Genomic DNA, 20201 nt, shown 5'->3' with positions numbered 1-20201 from the left:
CCTAGGGTATGACCAGCAGTGAAATGAAACTTAAGTGGACACACTGATGTGCCTTTTACTAGCACTAGGCTATGTTTTTACGTAATTTGCTGCTGATATTTTTGTTCTGTGTTTACTCTGTAAAGCAACCTTGGATGCTTTGAACACTACAAATAAAATGTATTATTATTGAAACTCTTACCAAATCCTTTTGGGAGTACAGCAATCACATCTTTCTTGTAAATGTTTACTCAATTTTAAAGAAAATAGTACACATTCTTACCATCAGCACAGCCATTGACTGTGAACAGAAGTGATGCCAACTGTACTCTTCTGTCTGTTGTATAAAGCTCACCCCATCTTGTTGGATTTTGGTAATTTGGGAAGCAATGGGAGCATGGCCAGACAGATCTGCTAGAGCAAATTCAAATGCACTCTCAATCAACTCTCTGATCCCCAGGATACATAATCAGAGGTTTATCTCAATCAGAAGTTCTCTGAAGGCACAGCTGTACAGGAGTCCTGCACGGGATCTTTTATTTTATACATACTAAAGGTGGATGTGAGGGAAACATGTGTCACTAATTTATTCAAGAGATCAGTGTGTAAACTGTTGGCAAGGGATCATAATCCATGTTATAGGTTACTGTCTAGGATGTTCTTTCATTGTGAATGTGTGGAGATGACTCCATTTGAATCCCTGAAGGTACGATGGATGGCCCCAGTGAAAGCTTGCTGGATTTTGTTGCCAATCGAGCAGCTGCAAAGAAATAGACAAACAAAAATATGTAGAGGAGGGGGACAGCACTGGGAGGTGTGTTCAAACTTGGGTGGATGTTTGATGTTTTTGCCTTGAATTTTGGTCTGCATCTTCTCTTGAGTAAATTCAAGTAACATGCAGCCACTAGCCCAAGGAGAAAGGTAATCATAGAAAAGAGGAGAATCCAGATCGTTCATGGGTTGGTGTTTTTATTTGTGTTCTTTTGGGGGTTTTTTTATTTCTTTTGTATGTGATAAAACTAGAGAATAAAGTGTTTAAAAAGGCAAAGAGGAGAAAGGTGGGGGACATGTCTCTGAAAGTGTTTTGTATTGTACTCCGTCTTAAATAAAAGAACATTGAACACTACTTGCTTCAGCAATTGATGCCACTGTGACTGTCCAGTGTTTTTCTGTCTCCCAGCCCCCACAAGTGACTGTCTCCCTTAAGGAGAGAAAAAAAGTTTCACACAAGCACAAATCATGTGTGGTCACTGCATGAAACTGTGTGTGTCTTTCTGAGTGTGTGTCTGACAGAGGGATAGCCTCAGTCTTCATCCTCATGAAGGGTGTATTCTTCTTGGCTTTACAAAGAGCCCTATTATGGGGCTGTGTGAGAGGCGTATCTGCCTCTTTCTCCATGGATGCTCCCCCATCCCCTCCAGTGATTTCCTCATCTCAAAAACAGGCTTGTTGGAACACAGAGTAGTGGCCCTTGTCAGCATCATAATTTAGCCTTCACCTGCCAGAGTAGATAAGGTGATGTTACTTAATAAAAGTAAGTTTAGTGTTCCTAATAAGTCTGATATTCTAGTCATCGGAGTATTGCACAATCATATAGGCCATATAGAATCAGCTATGGGTAAAAATAATACAGATTCATTTATTGGAATGATTGTATGCGTCAGTAACCTCATTAACTTGAAGTGCAGATTCTGTTGACAACAAATAATGATAAAAATTCCAGTAATGAATGAAAGCATCAGCAAGAGCATGACTTCATGAACTTGGCAAAACGGTGTGCAATGCGCACATTAATTAATCTAAAGTGACACTGTTTCCTTGATCATCCATGATTTCATTTGATGTTAAATAATGCGCTACAGATGAATCATCTGTCAGTGTGCTGTGTCATAAATGAGCAGATAAATGGTATTACCTGTTCAGGTTGGTGGTTTTCACTGTTCGGTAGCCATAGGTACTGCGCACTGTGCGTTGAAATTATTGCCTTGTGAACATGGTGGTGGCTATATACTATATCATATTATAGTGTGAAAATGGTTAGCAAGCTCTGCTTTGTTTAAGTTTTGTAGGTCACTTTTGTATCCACATATCACATGGCAGAATGAATACTCTGGGTACTTTCACTTTAATTCTTACCTTGTCCAATATTCATATTATTATTATTAGCTATACTTATTCATCTAATTTTCTTGCTTTCATTTAATTATTGTTAACTATTATTATTTTTCTTTTGTTCATTTTATCTATATTATTTTCCATTTTGTATAGGCTAGGTGTTGACATGGAGTTGACCAATTTACCGTAATTTCCCAACTATCTTCAGTAGTCTGTAGTCCCATTTGAACCTGCCTTCACCACCGCTTGACATGTTAAGTCATTTTAGTGTGTTCCTAGCTTAAGATGAAGCACGTTTGGGACGGACCACAGAGCCTCACCCCTTTGGTGTGGATAGGGCTGCTGCTTGTTGCCTGGTTGCTGCCTGGTTTTGGGTAGGGGGAGCCCCTGGCCCTTGGCTGGGCCCCCGAATTTATGGAGTTGAGCCGTCACTGCAGCTTCTGAATGAATGTACCATTTGTTGTGCAGACAGACAACTGTCAGAGTTATGGTGGACACTACAGAGTGAGACCAAATTGTATCCTACACGGTTATAATAGCCTCCAGAGCAGGGAGAGAGCGAGAGATGTAGGAAGGAATGGTGGAGGATTGAATGAGAGACTTCATTCTGGAGACAGGGTTAGAAAGGAAAGAAGGGAAGCAAGCCTGTATTCTACTCACTGGGATAGGAGCTCCATTGCAGTGCAATGATTGCACTGGCTCCAAAGACAAAGTAAATGGCTGAATCCACCCAATCTGGTGCTCATAAACTGAAGTGTTGTTTGCCATTCTTCCCAGGCAGCATTTTTTTTTAATCTTAAGCGATTCTTGCAGATTTGACACACATAGCAGATGCTTACAAATGAAGTTTAAGAATGGGTAATTGCAACTAGTGTATAGGTTGAGAGCTAGCTGAATATTGTATTCAGATGGAAAGGAGAATGATTGCATCATCACATAGAGTCAGTGCATTTTTCTTTTAAGAAAAAAATAGCCATATTCATTGCTCACATAGATGACATTATGTGCTGGCTTTGCCAGACATTTCAAGAGGATGGTTGCATGTGACCAGAATTCCCTGTTACAGCCACACTCTCTGACTGTGGCATCAGATGACTTCAATTATTGTTAGCAGTTTGTTTCCCGTTTGGATGTCTCATTTCTGCAGCCTGAGGAGGAGGAGAAGAAAAAATGCTGACTGGCATGCGTGCGCAAGATGTCTCACTTTCCAGAGGTTTTCACCTTTTAGAGAGAATGTGTGGGCAAACAGGCCATTTGTAAAGATACCTATGTAGTCATCTGACTTTTAGTTTCACTGTCAATTCTTGTATTTTGTACAAATATGTTGTTTAGTTTCTTGCTTGAATTCAAAGCAATGGGGTTGGTTTAGCCATATCTGTGCCTTATGTTGCAGCTTGGCAAATGTCTATCAGGTCTCTCGATATGCTCTTTCTGATAAAAATGTCCCTTCCTTGCTTACCTCCCTCCTTTCCCATTGTCCTTGATGAGCTGTGGTTGACAGAGCAAGAGGCCAAATGAACAGACGAGTGCAGGCTTCTCCTTGGAATGTAGACAAATAACCGGCTGATCTTGTCTGTTAGGATTCTCACTGCTAAAGTGTTTCTCTCTCTCTCCTCCCTCTCACCTACACACACACACACACACACACACACACACACACACACACACATACACACACACACACACACACACACTCACTCACTCACTCCCACTCCCCTTGCTCTCTGTCTTCTGCATTGCTCTCCTCAGTCTTACACTTGCACTCTTACATTGCTCTCTTATCACACTCAACAGCCATATTTTCCACAAATGCTCTCTCTGCCCTTGTAAGCTCTGTAGTAACAGGTCCTGAGACGTGATATGTGTTTAAGGCACAGAAGTCATGGCAGCAGATGTACTAAGACCTTAGTGTCTGTTTATTTCTTCTTTAATGGAGCTTTATAGCAGCCCTAAAGGTTTTTTTTTATTTACTTAGAATAACATTTCCACAATCATTTTGATGGCACAAAAACTCTGAATAGTGCTAATGGCACTTCGGCCACACTCTGAGCAGGTCTTATCAATTGTAAAATAGACTAAGGAAGTTGCTGTCGCGGGTAGAAACACTGGGCAAAAGAAAAAATCAAAATGGACAAGAGCTGCTATGCTATAGTCTGAAAAGAGAGAGATAGGAATAGGAATTCAGAGCTCTCTTTCTACATGACTGCTGTCTGGGCATTCCCTCTGCCTTGCATTCGAATGATGTTTATAGTTTACAAAGATGCACATTTATTATATTAACAAGTTGATTTATCATTGCTCTTCTCAACTGTAGAGGGACCCCGAGAGCAAATCTTCTTCAGTGCTGCTTTAAAACATATTTTGCAGGACACGCGAGAGCTGTCAGGCAAGCTGCGAGGAGAAGTGTTAGGCCTTAGATCAAAGGTGTTCTGGCATTGGAAAACAGTGCATGTCTGTGGTCAAATATTTAAATGCATTCATAGGAGAATCTTTCAGAAACAACAGAACAGTATTCAGAGCACCCGCTTTGCTTCTTTGAACCATTTCAAAAGCACTTTTGCTTTCTTTTTTAATGTTGTCTTGATCCCTGTTGTCAGTTGTCAGTTGACTCCATTCAACTGTGCCCGTGTTTGAATGAGTATTGTTCAGTTGTGGGCACTGCAAATACATGTTGAATGGTGGTGAGGAGCACTGTTTACCTGATGAAGTGAGTGCTTAGTAAATTCCTCATAATATAGCAAGGCACCATGTGAGTTTTCTGGTAAGGTATGCTTCCTTTGTTGATCTACCCCATAGTGTCAGCTCGCCTAAAACCACGGTTTGTCTTTGCCTAAGCTGTATGGGAACGGTAAAGTAGATATTTTTAAACAAATGTGCTGCACAGAGCAGAATGGCCAAGCAAGCAGTATCACATATTGAACATTTTAGTTCCTAACTTGACACACATGCAAAAAGTACTTGAAGGCCATGTCCTCGAGTAGGGATATTTTGCTACTTTTTTCATCTTGCTAGGGACTGCCATATACAAGAGGTGTTCCTTTTTAGATTAGAACATGAAATGTTTGTCACACTAGCTTCTTTTCCTGGATTCCTAGTCTCACTGTGTATGGATGTTATTGTCAGTGTGAAATCTTTTCTGGAAACATGTCTGTTTTGGTCTGTTCCAACTTGAAATGCTTCCTCCACATCAACCCACTAGAACTCCCCTCGTGGCTCTCAATTAGGCAGTCTTACCAGCCACTAATCTGATAATCTGTTTCTCTCTTTGCTTCCCATCCTCCTTCCTCTCTGTCTCTCTCATCCCTATTCTGTAGTCCCCCCAACCCCCACATACACTCCTTGGCTCTGTCCCTCAAATGATGGTTCTTGACTATTCATCTTCAACCAGTTTGATCTGTTATTATTCTCTTTCTCTCTCCCTCATCCTCCCTCCTTTAATGTGTAACACTTTTTCATCCTCTCCTTCTACACTTGCGAGCTTTTCCAGTTCTCACATCCTCCATCATAAGACGATAAGCTGTTGTTGGCTTCCTAAGTCTCTCTGTCACTCTCCTCCATGTCTGCTCTCTCCATCCCTGACCTGCATTTCTCCCAACACGGCCCAAGGTGGACTATTTTATAGAACCACATTTAATGAGGCCTAACAGCAAAGATTTCATTTTAGTAACATTTTTTTACTCTTTCTATTTGTCGCCTACCTGTTCTCTCGCTATCATAGATGGAGGAGCGACTGTTTCACAATGAAGTGTTTTTAATTTCATGTACAAGAATAAAAAAAGATTGATTTGTGGGTGAAAGTCTTTTTATAGCCAATTTTCAATAAAGAAGCAAGCACTTATTTCTGGTAAATAGATACCTGTATGTGTCTATTGTTGATCTGCGTCTGTGTGTTTATGCACATTTTTGTTACTAAACTGCATCTCTGTCATCTCCCTTTTCAGTGTAAGCAGTGTGTGTTTGCTGGGCACGTGAGGTGTGTGGTGAGGTGAGGTGACCTGCACCCCGCTCATCTGTGGCCATCTTTAGCACCTGTATCTGTGGATGGGTAAATATGTCGGCCGATACCTGCTTATGCACACCACTGCTCAACACTGTCCCCTGCAGCTGAACCTACCTGCAGCACGCCTGCCCTCAGACCTGTTGCTACATGCACAGGCAGCATGGAGTGCTCTGCCACATGTCCATTTGAATACAGTATGCTTATGTACACTATGTACAGCCTGCTTTTTCTTCCCTCTGATAGCATTTAACTATTTATCCAGATCCGTCTTGCCCATAGTGTTCCATCCTAATTCTTTGTCTTATTAGGCTTGCAATATGCTTTTATCACATTTTTCTTTGGCTGCTGTGCTGTCTGACTTATTCAGTGTGCATGACACATCCTGTTGTCTAAACACAGTCCTACCGTCTCATCCAAAGCCTTCAGGACAAAATAGCCAGCATTTCCCTCTATCTGATTGGCCACTGCCTCGTGCACACACACACACACACACACACACACACACACACAGACACACACACACACACACACACAGCCATGCAGAATCTTACAGACTTGGTGAATGTACTCAGCGTTCTGCAGCCTCTTCCCTCAGGTGAGCTATACCCTCTCATAACTGTGGAGGTAAAGCTTTATGTCTCGGCTCTACTCCCCATTATTCAGTCAAGTGGTATAATCTCATTTGTGGTACAGACTTTGCATCATAGGGGGTTTTTTTTGCAAATGAACATATGGTGCCTTTCATAGTCCACCACAAAATACTTTTTCTTGATTAAAACCTGCCTACTGATTAGCTTTTTTCTGGGTGACTCTTTGTTTGGTAGGTAAGGCTAGAGCTTTTGGGGGCCTCACAGCTAGTCAAAACCTGTCCAGTCTCCTTGAGGCGGAGTGCAAGCAAATGCTTGTCTGAGACAACAGACAGTGTATGTCCATCAGTCAGCAAACTGGTATTCCTGGTGGGAGGTGATTGTAAACACCAATCTTAATCTATGCCAGTCTGTCTGGAACAAAATGCCTTTTAAGTCTGTGGATGCAACTCACAGCATGAAGGTGTAGCATTCTTGAATTGGATTCTGCCTAAAACTATACAGGTTAATGCTGTGGGTGTAGGCTTATATAGAGCACTCCACTATTTCCACCCATCCCCTTACATGCATGGCCACTTGATAATAATTTCCCTACTAACTAGGACAGCAGATTTTGGAGAGAAAAAAAACGCATGATGTTGAAATAAAATTACATTTGTGCTGAAAATGATGCATGGAGCAACTAGTGTATTTTTTTATTTCCCAATGAGAATTCTGGATCTAACGTTATTTTTTTTTCTCTCGAGATTTATCCACAACGTTCTCTGTAGTAGCTAATCTGAGCTAATATGCTGATTAGTGAAGTTGAGATCTTGCGAGGATAAAACTTAGTCTGAATTTGGCTTTCAATTCACCAGCACATTTTAATGTCCCTCATGACACCTTGAGGAACAGAGTGAGTGGGCAGAAATACGCAACGTAACAGCACAGTACCAAACTAGAGGCATGTTAAGCCTAACTTTGGCAGTAAATACTCCTGGCAAGAGGCAGGTCAGATTTTGTCCACATCTTCACACCTCTCACTATTGGAAACTGTAAGGTTGTTTAATGAAATTATTTTTGAATTATTTTGACCCATAAAAAACTATCTGTGTTTTTTTAGTTTTCAGTTAACAAGGACAGAGATTGTTTCCATTATGAGAAGTGACAACCTGATCAGATAGTTTCAAAAACATCTGTAATAACTACACATACAAAGTACATGGACAACAAAGTACAACAAGCATTTTGAAAGCAAACAAGCATGTGAGAATACAGGTAGACATGATGCCATTGGCTAGCAACATGTCAGGTTGGCCACTTTTATAATGTGCATTTTAATGGTTATGTATCATTAGGCAGAGAGAGAAGTTTTTGAACACTTTACTCAGCAGTCTTTTCTGGGGTTTGAAAGTCCTGAACATCTTGGTTTATGTGTGTGGCTGAACATGATGTGCTGTTGAGTGTGCACAAAGGCTGCATATGTGTGAATGTGTGCGAGTTCTGCAAGTCAGGACAGGGCCCATTGATTGCATGAGTGGTGGAGACTAGCAAGGGTGTGTTAAGAGAGAAAATGGAAGAAGAGAAGAGATGGTGGGGTGAGGCTGAGGGGGTACATGTAGGGATAGTGAGAAAAGTGTACTTACTGGAGGAGGGATAAATGATCAGGAATAAGGAAAAAAAGTGGGAAAAACTGGCACTGAATGCCTCAAAAAAGTACATTTGCATTGATACACACATTCACACCCATAACTCAAACTTTTTTTTTCTCCATGATGAACCCCAGTGTGAGAACAGGGAGAGAAAACTGGTACTGGAAATTCCAGTTAGTTCCAGTTGTCAGAAGAAAACCTGCACTTTAAAAACCTTTGTGCTGCTTTTCCTTTTCAGTATAGTTTGCCCCCCTAGTGTTTAGTATGTTTTGCTCAGGACTATTTGATAAGAGTTTTTATTTTACAACAGTCACCTGTTAACATTGCCGTGTGTGTGTGTGTTGAAGTGATGAATTTATGCTGAAAATTTGAAAAGAGTCACAAAGAGGAATAATCACAATCTACAGAACCGTTAAGACATTAGGACACCCACATTTCAGTTGTGTTCTCCACCTCCCCTATTTTACAAACAGTTGTCAAGGTGTGGCAGTGTGCTAGAGAGAATGATGGAAGCAGAGAGCTGGAAAGAACGGCATCTGTTCCTAGCCATGACACACACACACACACACACACACACACACACACAGCATCAGAGATATACACTGATAGAAGAGTAGAAGTCAGGATGTTAGAACCTTTGCAACATGTGAAACATATTCCCTAGGTAGTGATGTCCTACTACCTGAGTGATCTCTAAACTAATTATTTAGCCTCTGTCTCTCGCCTTCCTTCTCGTTTACCCAGTTTAAGCAGTCAGTCAGTGATTGTGCTTCCATCCTTCAAACTGATGAGAAGCAATGAGATGCTGAAGAGTATGTTTATTCATGCTTTTCCCTTCATCATCTCTTTCATTCATCTTTCCCAGTCTCCTTTCGATCTGCATCTCCTCTCTCTTTACTGTCTCTCGTCTTTCTTCTGACTTAGACAAAAAGGTGATGTTGAAACTCCTCTGATTTAAAGGATGTATATGGTGAGTTTTCACATACATCTCTGTTTCTCAAGGTCAACGAGTACTGTTGGTACGAAAACTGTTTTACCTAGCTCGGGTTGCTACAATGCAGCCAGGCAGCTAAAACTCTACACTCTGGGGGCATGTTAAAGGTAGATGTGTCGGGCGGTTGTGAGGTAGATGGAACTCAAAATAAGGTATAAGATGGGATTTATTTGTTTCCCAAATAAGGCCAGAAAAAGGCATCCGTTTAGAATGTTAAAAAAGAAGGAAAAATTAAATACTTTTGACTAAAGAAAGGAAAAATAAATGACTTGATAGTCAAAGAAAGCTAAGACAAAAGTCAAAACAATATTGAAGACAGTTTAGATGAAATAGACTACGCAACTAGTCACAAACTAGAGTAGAGCTATCTAAGACTTACGTCTCTTCACAAGCAACTCTCTCTCCCCCAAGCAACTACAGGCATGGGCTTAAATAGGGCCTGATTGCACCCCTGTAATTGGATCAAACCAATGTATAAACTGCGTGCACAGGGGTGTTTCAGAATAATCACAGACACAAGCTAATTCAGCCAACAAAGAGGTCTACACATCTAGACACTTCTGAACTTTGCCATAGGCCTTATCCACATGTATACCAACAATTTAAAACACAGTCATGACACAAATTCAACATACATGTACAATAGAAAGCCCATTCAAATGTCTTATAGTAGGCAGCGCCTCGCTGCCGTGACGGTGGCAAGTCGCCCCGTCACAGGGCATGTACTTGGGAGCTCACGGACACGCCCCCATAGTGAAGCGCTGTGGCTGCCTGGCTGCGTTAACTGCTGGCTGTAGCAGCTTCTAGGTAAAACTAGGTTTTTGGGGGGTTTTGCCTACTCTGGGACCTCGATACATGGACATCTATTTGAAAACTCGCCAGATTTCTCCTTTAACTTGACTGAAATGTTGAAAACATTTTTAAACATCCAACACTCTTAACAGGAGTGCATTCTTACTACTACTTCTGCCTGCGCCATCTTAGGGCCTCTACAGGAGGGATCTCAACAATGTCCTTTCACCCTTTCTGTCTATCTGTTTTGGTGAGGATGAAGTGGCAGTAGCCAGAGAAGAGCTTGTTGTTAGACTGTGAACAAGAAACAACAATTAGGAGAAGCCTGAAACACTCTCTCTCTTTATCTCACTCACTCACTCACTCATTCACTCTCACTCTCACTCTCACTCTTTCTCACATGACAAACATAAATATGCATCCAAGATAAATAAGCAAACTGGTGTGTGTGTTTGCGAGTACATGTTTGCCATATGGTGTGTGTGGGTGTGCTTGTGTGTGTGTATGTATGTGCATGTGTGTGAAGTGTGTTCATGCATGGTATGACTAAATGGACATGATTTGTCCATATACTTGTAGTAGTGCTGTCTTACTCCTGTCCCTTTTTGTGGGGGCCTGTTGGCTGAGTGAGAATCTGACTTCAATCCAAAATGGACAATACACACACACACACACACACACACACACACATACACACACACACACACACTTTTGGAGTGACAGGTTTGAGCAGTAAAGCATTGCTGTGCTGGGCATTTCTAACTATATGCTGTTGTGATGTAACAAGGAGGATAGAGGACACAGCTTGTGCCTTTCTTATATACGTGTGTGTGAGTGCGTGTAAGTAAACTTCATTATAAGTTTTCAAAGTCCATAATTTCTGCATTTTCAGTCTATTCCTTTCTCTATTTCCTTCCTACTCCTTTATTTATTTATGTAGTGATGGAGAATGGTCCAGAGAACAAGTTATCAGGGGAGGAAGCTGCTCTCACAATGACCACCAGAGAGAAGGAACCAGAAGAAAAGTGCAATGACCTCTACACAGAAGACCTAGCTGAACACAGAGGTGAGAAAGGACACAGGAGGACTGGAGCCCTGCTGGTCTCCCTTGTATCCCCTGGTGCTCTTGGAAGTATTCATTAACAAGGAGAAGTAACAAACTCCCAATCCTACCAAGTGACTGGATAAGGAATGTCAAAAAGGCTTTATTTTTAGAGCTAAAGTATTAACATACACCAACGTGTGTCGGCCCACCGGCCTTTATCAACATGTAGGTAACAAGCAGAAGCAAAGCCATAATTGTTGTTGCATTGATGTAAGGTGTGCCACTCTGGTACATGAAACACATTTCAGAGACACAAGGTGAGAAATTTGAGAGATGCTGCTGAATGGTTGATCTGATTGTCCAGATCTGTGTGATCAGATTGTGCAGATAATACCAGCAACTATCAACTTCTCCCACTGCACCACAACACCTGTATTCTGTGTTACTAATCCACATAACCTTTCCTAGTGAGAGAAGATATAGCCATGAGTTGTGACGATGGAGCAGCGGGTGCTCATGACGTGTTGGAGGAGACATATGGGGTGGACCTCTCCTCCATCAACTCAATGATGTCCACTGTGATGGGTGTGTCCACACTGAGCGGCTCGGTGGTGGATTCAGCCTCATGCACCCCCACAAAGAGTCCTGTCCACAGCAAGTCCATTAACAGCAGATCCCCTACCATCAGCCGCGCAGCAAGAAAGAATCCGGTACACACATAAAATACATGCACTCACAAACATGATGCTTTACATAACACACAAATATTTGCGAACATGCTGATCTGAAACATTTGATAACATCATAAAGATTCCATACACTTAGGCCTACACATTCATTCATACTGTAGTTTAATCATTCAAACACACACTCACGGTAAAACACTCACTCTGGTTTTTATTGTTGTCCTTCCCTGACTGACACTCATTTCCCCTCTTAAACCTGTCTGACAACCTGCCACGTCAAATTGTGAAACACATTTTAGTAGTATACCAGTTACATGCCAGCAACATAAAATGCTATCTTCACATGTGTGGGTATTTCATGGTCTGTGACAGATAGAATTAGTAAGCTAGTTGGCTGTCCAGTCATAGTAAGCCCATGATTAAATATTTCATGTTCCAGGAACACCATAAACCTCTTACAAAGCCCTCCAAGCTGTTTTAATGCTGAAATTGTTCAAATTAACAGATCAAACAATGTCATAAACCTGCAATTTACCAGCCATCAAAACCTGATTACAATATTCAGCTTTGTCCATATAAGGAGATCCGAGTGTTAATCAAAGTTACCCATGGCAGATTGCACTGCAAGTTAGCTCTGGGGTAGCAAAAATCTTAAAACATACCAAAGCTCACAATACCCAGTCGAAAGTAGAGGACAAAAGTGTGTAGAGTAAAACATCTGTATTTCAGACATCTTTGTTCCCACGAGAGTTTAACAGATGCGTCAATTCAAAATACCCATATTATTTTCGCAGAAGAAAAATAGCAAGATACTAGAGCTCATCATGGACAAAGATGGCAGCCTTTTGTAGATGAACTTCAGAGGTCTGTAATGGAACTTGGAAATTGGCTTCCCTCAATTTGCTGGCATGCATCAGTACCTTAAACCTCATCTTATCCTCAGATGCATCTTTTAAAATATTTTGCCTGTTATTGAAATCTGATTTGGTGTGCTTTGCAAGTTTTCATGTCATATGAGTTTTTTTCAGTTCAGTCGTTTGTGTGTGTGTGTGTGTGTGGGGGGGGTCCATTACATTCAGCCATCTAAGAGTTAATGATCACAGCTTTTGTCAACAACCAGTCCGTGCTAGTGCTCAGGGTGTCAGGTTACTCAGATCAGATACACGTACATACACACCTCCGCTTTCAAGAAACATTGCCTCCCTCTCTTGTGCACAAAACTCATTACAACTGGTTTCCTGACTGTCAAGCTTTTCAATTGGAGACTGCCGTTGCTCTTATAAATAGTATCTAGGTGCCCCTTGTTTCATTAATGAATTCCCCCAGGCTGAGTGTGTATGCTGTGTCAATTAGTGAAGTGGATGGACCAAAGCAACAGACAGACAAAAGCTGTGTAGATTTACTTGTACAAGCAGGGAAAACTATTGTGTGATAGACTTGATGACTGTATTGACATTCCTATTCAAGTGAATGGAGGCATACAGTGCCCTCCAAAAGTATTGGAACACATGCTTAAAGTTAAATATAAAATCATCTTTTGGAAATTGATTTTAATGCCTTGAATGAAACAATGAGGAAATATTCAACCTTTAAGGACGACAATTTTCTTTGTGAATGAATAATGTATTGTAAATAAATACATGTTTTCCTTAAAATATAGGGGGTCATAAGTATTGGAACGCCCATGTTAAGGCCAGTTACTAAGCTAATAACTGACATAAAGCATGCCAAACTCTTAGTATGGTGAAGGGTATAGTGTTGATGTGGGGTTATTTTAATTCCAAAGGCCAAGGGGACTTTATCAGGGTGCATAGTGTCCTGGATCCATGAAATAACTGGCCTTTAAAAGTAAAATTAATAATCCTCTATGGGAATTTAACATGGGCGTTCCAATACTTATGACCCCCTGTATTTTAAGGAAAACATTTATCTATTTACAATACATTATTCATTCACAAAGACAATTGATGTCCTTAAAGGTTGACTATTTCCTCATTGTTTCATTTAAGGCATTAAGATCAATTTCCAAAAGATGATTCTATATTTAACTTTAAGCATGTGTTCCAATACTTTTGGAGGGCACTGTATGTATGGAAGAAGGTCATAGGACATAAAAAGTACATCAGGCGACTCTTTGTTTAAATCTGAATTGATTATTGAGTGGTTGGTTAGTAGTACAGGAAGGGGGTGGGTAGACAGCTGCCATATTGGTGTTGCAAACTAATCCCATACATTTCTATGGAGGTTTCTCTGAGCGTTGTGTCTCCTCACTAGAAAGTCGCTGACACCATGCCCTCGACACAGAGAACACTCACAGTTTTTGTTCATTATTAATCCATATATATGCGCAATTTCCTTTCCATCTTTGTATAAAGGTTCTTTGTCTGTTTGTCTTCCAGGAAGCCAAAGAGGATGGTACATCTTTCATCTGCCCTCTATGTGACAAGGATTGCTTAACCCAGCATCAACTCACTACACACATCCGCCAGGTAATTGCGCATACAGCATGTAAACTGTACATATATACTATTACATGAACTTTCATTGCACTATTCCTTAGACATGTTGGCAGTGAAGTCAACAACAACAACGCTGGGTACAATTGTTATGTTCAAGATTTCTGTAGCCAGTAGTCATTTCCTAGAAACCTTGCAACAGCAGAAACTTACATTTGCAACAGGTATCTTTGTATCATCAGCTGTACAAGCTTTATAATGGCCAAGATTGATACCTCAGAATGCCGGGCTGTTGCTTTGGCCCCAATGTGATGGTCATGTTAACATCCCTAAGACAGCACTGCTCTGCTGACACTGGCTCTGTTTGTCTTCTGCCACTCCAGCACAATCAGGACAATGGTGCAGCTGACCACTCATGCAGTATCTGCGGCAAGTCCCTGAGCTCAGCCAGCTCACTGGACCGTCACATGCTGGTCCACAGCGGTGAGCGGCCCTACAAGTGCTCTGTCTGTGGACAAACCTTCACCACCAACGGCAACATGCACAGGTCAGAATTTCTAACGCCCACCTGTTTGATTCATTCTTTCGAGGGTTTTCTCACATTATCTTGGTTTCATTTTCCTGATCTCTCCCTGTCTCAAAAGCCTTGCTCGATGACCAATATCAACACAGAGACTAAGTTATTTCCTTTGTTTTCATCAGCATTACAAAAATCCCTGAATGACCCTAGAAACCTTGTTCAATAAATATACGGCTGTTTTAATGGTCCTTACAACTCTTGACAACACTGCCAAGAATAAGCATTAAGGTGTGTTTCCCCTGGATTTTGGAGGTGATTAGTTGTGTTACCTATTCTTAAGTAAGAACATACCTGTAGTTGTGCCAATAACTTTTAACTAATTGTTTGCCACATAGATAGAAGAGGAAAGCTTCAGATTATGTATTACTGGCTGATATTCACTTTCAATGGAGTTCTATTGCATAACTGTTCCAGGCTTGATATGAAAGATGTGAATCAGAAGCACAAAACCTGTTGCCATTGACAATGCTCATTATATCGAACATGAGCATTATAATAATCGAACAGTAAGGGGGTCCGCTTCGCGTCGTGCCTAACAACGCCCCTTAGCTGTTCGATTATACAGTATAAAGCACGGCCTCACGGGGCTTATTGCTTAAGTGAGCAACAGTGTAACATTTAAGTAGTTTCTTCTCTTTTGTTTTGAAGGTTTTTTTGTGTGTGTGTGTATGTGTGTGTGTGTTCTCTAGATAAACCAGCATGTGTTGATTAGATGGGTTACCGCTGCAGGGTTTGGGTGTGACTGCAATAATAGCAGGGTTTGGGTTTTCTAAAGATAAGGTCTGCCCTCAAGGAGAGCCCATGGTGTAGAGCCACACCAAATCTCCTGTCATTTGCCCTGCCTCTGGAGCTCTGCTATCTTCTTTCAGCAGGCTGGGCAGACATGGGGGGTGAATAGCACACTTCCTCAGTTTGTAGAGCTTGATCACAGACTTTATTATCAAGGAGACATGACGCTGACAGAATTCTCCATAGGAATGTATGGGGACAATTTGTCATGCCAATATGGCAGTTGTCTACACATATCCAACCGCATTGTTGAAAATGCCATGATTTAAAATGGTGCCTTCTGTTTTCTTCCCCCTCACCATGATAGCATGTTGGTGATAACGCCTTTTTAAGCCTTATTTTAGCAATTGAGGGACATATTTATACATTACAAGATATAGATATCTGTACAAGTACAGATTTAAACACAGATTAACCTGACTTTTTATGTCAATATGACCTCCCCATTTGGAGTTAGTGATGGTGTCTCAAAAAGTATAAACTTCTCACATGAAAAACGGATAGCCCGGGAAATAGCCTACAGGCGTCTCAAACAAGTTTGTATGCTAGCCTAAGTTGCGCGGTTCGATCTGAATAAAGCACGCAAGAATAATTAGAAGAAGCCTGTGAATTTCAATAGAGATGCATCACCTCTAGTAATTATAGCCCTAGGTCAAAAAGGACAAGTAAGAACACACAAACAATAGGCTTCGTGAGATATCAAGGTGCAAGGTAGCCTATCCTTTCCAAAAAATAATAATTCACCATTCTTATGACTTCCACGGGGCAAACGTGCGTTTCTTAACAGGTAGCCTCTTGAAACTTTCTTCTCTCAACTTAAAGTCCGATCAAACTTCATTCAAAGGCAGTCCATAATTCAAATTAAATTGTTTTCTAACGAAAAAGTCCAAAATTTGGCTTCTAGAGCTCCATTGAAGCGCTTCTTATTTAAAAAAAAGATTTACCGCAGGTCGACGCATCGGAGAATGCGTTCGGTTTGAGATCCAGTGAGGCCAGGCCAGCCTGCACATTATGCCACCGAACTTTTTTTTTTTTAAGTTGCAGTAATAAAAACAATATAGCCTATTAAAAAAAACATAGGCCTACTAGATAGGCCTATATGAGCAAATTGGACCAGATGGAGTTTGCTGTTTCGCTGGTTTGACTTTGCTGGTCATAACGTCATCACACAATCAAGACACAAGGTAATACACATGATGGGCTTTGAGGGCAAGCGACTGTCTGCATAATAGTGCATAGAGGCTACTGTGATGTATGAGTATGGGTAGCGGCTGTGGATATCAATTGTTGGAAAAAAAAATATGCCTCGGGTAGATTAGCCTATTGATGGCGGTTGCAGATGTCATAAGTCTACACGTTTCTCAGGATATTGGAATTTGATGCAGAATTGCAAAAAAAAGTACTAGACTGTTTGAATGTCGGTAGGCCTACTAAAATGTGTGGGGATGGCAGCATGCTGGAATAGGGGCATGTCTGACAAAAAAAGCATGCCGGAGTGGCAGCAACATGACAGACTGGCGGCATCTAACCAAGAATATCAGGCTAGCCTACTGGCCGAAATGAACAACCGTCACATTTAGTATTTTGGACAATGGATTCGTGGGTATTGAAGTGTATAGCCTGTGAGCTGAGTTTCGTTCTTTAAATAGCCTAGTTTAGCCTACACAGACACAGTCGTGAATCGACTTTCGTTTTGACATGTCAGAGGCATCGGGATTAACGCAAGGATAATTGTCTCGTCGGATATTCATACAACAAACTCACCACTAGTAGAGTTGAATTCGCCTACTCTTACTGCAAAATATATAGGCTACTACAGAGCACTCTGTTTGGGGGGGCACAGAGACCTGTTTGGACGGGCCTGGACCCCTATGGCCCCCCCCTGACGCCGAGCCTGACCTGATCTCGTTAGTCCAAAATAACTGCCCAGAGATGCCCACCGAGTGGCATGGCTTGCCTTAAAAGTGGAACAGTGGAAACAGGACAAGAGTGTGTGGATAGTAATGGACCTGATTGGTTGTGGGTGTGTGGACTGTTTAGATGTGGGCTCTTCAGATCTGAATTGGGCCTTTATGGGCATTTATGTGTGAGAGAGAGAAATCCAGATTTCAATGAAACCCATGAATAGGACTTCCTGCTTTCAATGATGTAAAATTATGATTTTTACATAATTGAAAGCAGGAAGTCCAACATTGAAATCCGTATTTCTCCCATCTCAAGGCAAACTGAGGGAATGATGCACGACCATTCAAAAACATGACTGGTTTTCTGCTAATCGGTGAAGTGTCCCTTTAATGGGCGAAACGTGTTTCTGTTGGATTGCTCACAAAGGGAGGCTGTAGAGGTCAGTAGGAAGTTACCTTTGCTTAGATGAAAGAAGGAGTTACTGAGTGCTCTGATCGTCTTGTATCCAGATGAGGGGTGCACTTACAGAAGGTTACGTCATATAAGTATCTGGGTGTTTTTATTGATTGTTCCCTTACCTGGCACATTCATGTTGAAAACCTTTGCACCACGTTGCAGCAAAGGATGTACTTTTTAAGAAGGTTAAGACTGTATGGTGTCAATAGCAAACTCCTGTTTGTTTTTTTCCAAATGATTTTAGAGAGTGTGATACGCTACAGCACGCAGAACTGGTATGGTAATCCATCAGTTCAGCTTAAATCCATGTTGGGGCGTCTGATCAGTACAGCTTATAAAATTGTAGGCTACCAAGAACAGTGCTACCTACAGTCACTACGAAAAATCTGTGCTCAGGGAGGCACATAAGATCCTAGATGACCTAACCCACATTCTAAATCAGGAACTAGAGTTGCTACCCTCAGGTAGACGTTTTAGAATGCCGAACTGCAGGTAAAAAAGGTATAAAAACTCATTCATCCCAGATGCCATTAAGATGCTAAATAGTAACAAATGACTGGGTCGCCTGTACTATTTGTACACTTTTACCCACACTGTGTTGTGCACTTTCTGTGCTGTGTTGTTTTGTGTATATTTTATGTTTTATGTAGTATGTTGTAAGTGTGTGATGCAGTGACTGCAGCCCAAGACAAATTCCCCCCTTGGGGGACATTAAAAGTATATCTTATCCTATCTTATCTTATCTTATCTAGCACTTGGAATAATTCCAATAAGGCCGTTTCCATCAAATATTAGTATTCAATGCCCTCTCCGTAGAAGCGGCTCTTCTTTAAAAGAGACCTTTCAAAATCTTCCCCCATAAGATTAACATCCAGCTTAACTCTTCTTCACTGATTCCGACTAGATCGTCATGTAACTTGGGCGTCATAATTGATGACCGACTCAACTCTGAACATGTAGCCTCAATTGCAAAATCATGTCTGTATATCCTTTACAACATCAGGAAGATCAGACTTTATGAATTTAATTTAAATCTCTAAGTTTAGCTTATAGGACACTGCCTTGATCTGCTCCATGCTACTTGAATTCAATGATCAAGGTTTGCATACCCAACCGCCCGCTGCGGTCTTCTGGTGAGTGTCTGCTGTGTGGACCAGCTATAAACGCTGGATCAGATTCAGTATTTTTTTCATCAGTGGTTCCATGTTGGTGGAATGAGTTGCCCAGTTCTCTTCGCTCCAACAATAGTTTTGGATCTTTCAAGAGGGGTCTTAAGGCACATCTATTCAATATGCACTTAGTCTATTAAGTGTTTCTTATGAGTATGGTTTGTATATTATAGTGTTGTTTTTGTTTTTCATTAAGCCATTGATTAAATTGACATTGAAGTTTTATTATTGATTAACATCCCATAGTATAGTCATTGTTGCTTATTTCCATTAGGTATGCTTGTATTGATACTGTTTATTGTTTACATTGCTATTCTCTTTATTATAGTCGGACCAACTCATTACTGTATTGTTTTTGTTTGTATATCACTTTGGACAAAGGCATCTGCTAAGTAGCATAACCGTAACCATAACCGTAAAATCAAGCGTCAGTCCTTATTCATGCCATTCCTGTTTTTTTGTTATTGATTTTCCTTATTGTCCTATTCCTTTGCTACAGACATATGAAGATTCATGACAAGGAGCCAGCCGGCCCCATTCCCATTAGTCCACCCTCTCCCACAAAGCGCAGACGTGCCTCAGCCAAGAGGAAGGGTAGTCAGGATGAGGATGGAGAGCAAACGGAGAAAGCCAACAACAACATGGTGTGTGTGAGTATGTGTATGTGTTACCCAGGTGTATGTGTATACTGAATGTGTGTGTGTAAGTATTCAAATCCAGTCTCCATTATGATATAGTCTATATATATATATATATAGTCTTGTCCGAGTTGTCTCCATGGCCGGGACTCTGCACATTACAGGAATGGCCCCCATTTCTGCCCTTTCATCTGGTCTGTCTCCACTGTATGCAGGAGCTACAGGGCCTACCTGATTGAACATTTGCTCCTCCATCACAATTGTATTCACCTCACAGGCTTAAAATATTCATGCTGAGTTTAAGCATCAACATTTTTGCAACAGCTATTTTTAGATTTGCGGCATTCACGGAAATAAGTTTGATGGAGTGAATAGATGT

At 41.1% G+C, this 20201-nt stretch overlaps 1 protein-coding gene across 3 annotated transcripts in view; it reads left to right on the top strand.

Moving 5' to 3' along the window:
- rreb1a (ras responsive element binding protein 1a) overlaps positions 1-20201 on the top strand; it is a 38732-nt gene that overhangs the window by 6422 nt on the left and 12109 nt on the right. For 2 of the 3 annotated variants that reach the window (XM_062520973.1, XM_062520974.1), the window contains exons 2-7: positions 6036-6139; positions 11039-11164; positions 11612-11853; positions 14229-14318; positions 14669-14832; positions 19684-19834. In XM_062520973.1, the coding sequence (XP_062376957.1) occupies positions 6136-6139; positions 11039-11164; positions 11612-11853; positions 14229-14318; positions 14669-14832; positions 19684-19834 (777 nt within the window). In that variant the 5' untranslated portion in view covers positions 6036-6135. The remainder of the gene's footprint in view (positions 1-6035; positions 6140-11038; positions 11165-11611; positions 11854-14228; positions 14319-14668; positions 14833-19683; positions 19835-20201) is intronic. The other variant, XM_062520972.1, reaches the window with a different exon arrangement.

This window comes from Sardina pilchardus, chromosome 19 (assembly GCF_963854185.1).
Source record: "Sardina pilchardus chromosome 19, fSarPil1.1, whole genome shotgun sequence".
In the NCBI taxonomy this organism is placed as follows: domain Eukaryota; kingdom Metazoa; phylum Chordata; class Actinopteri; order Clupeiformes; family Clupeidae; genus Sardina; species Sardina pilchardus.
Note: the sequence above shows the minus strand (reverse complement) of the source record. Positions and strands in the feature narration are given on the sequence as shown.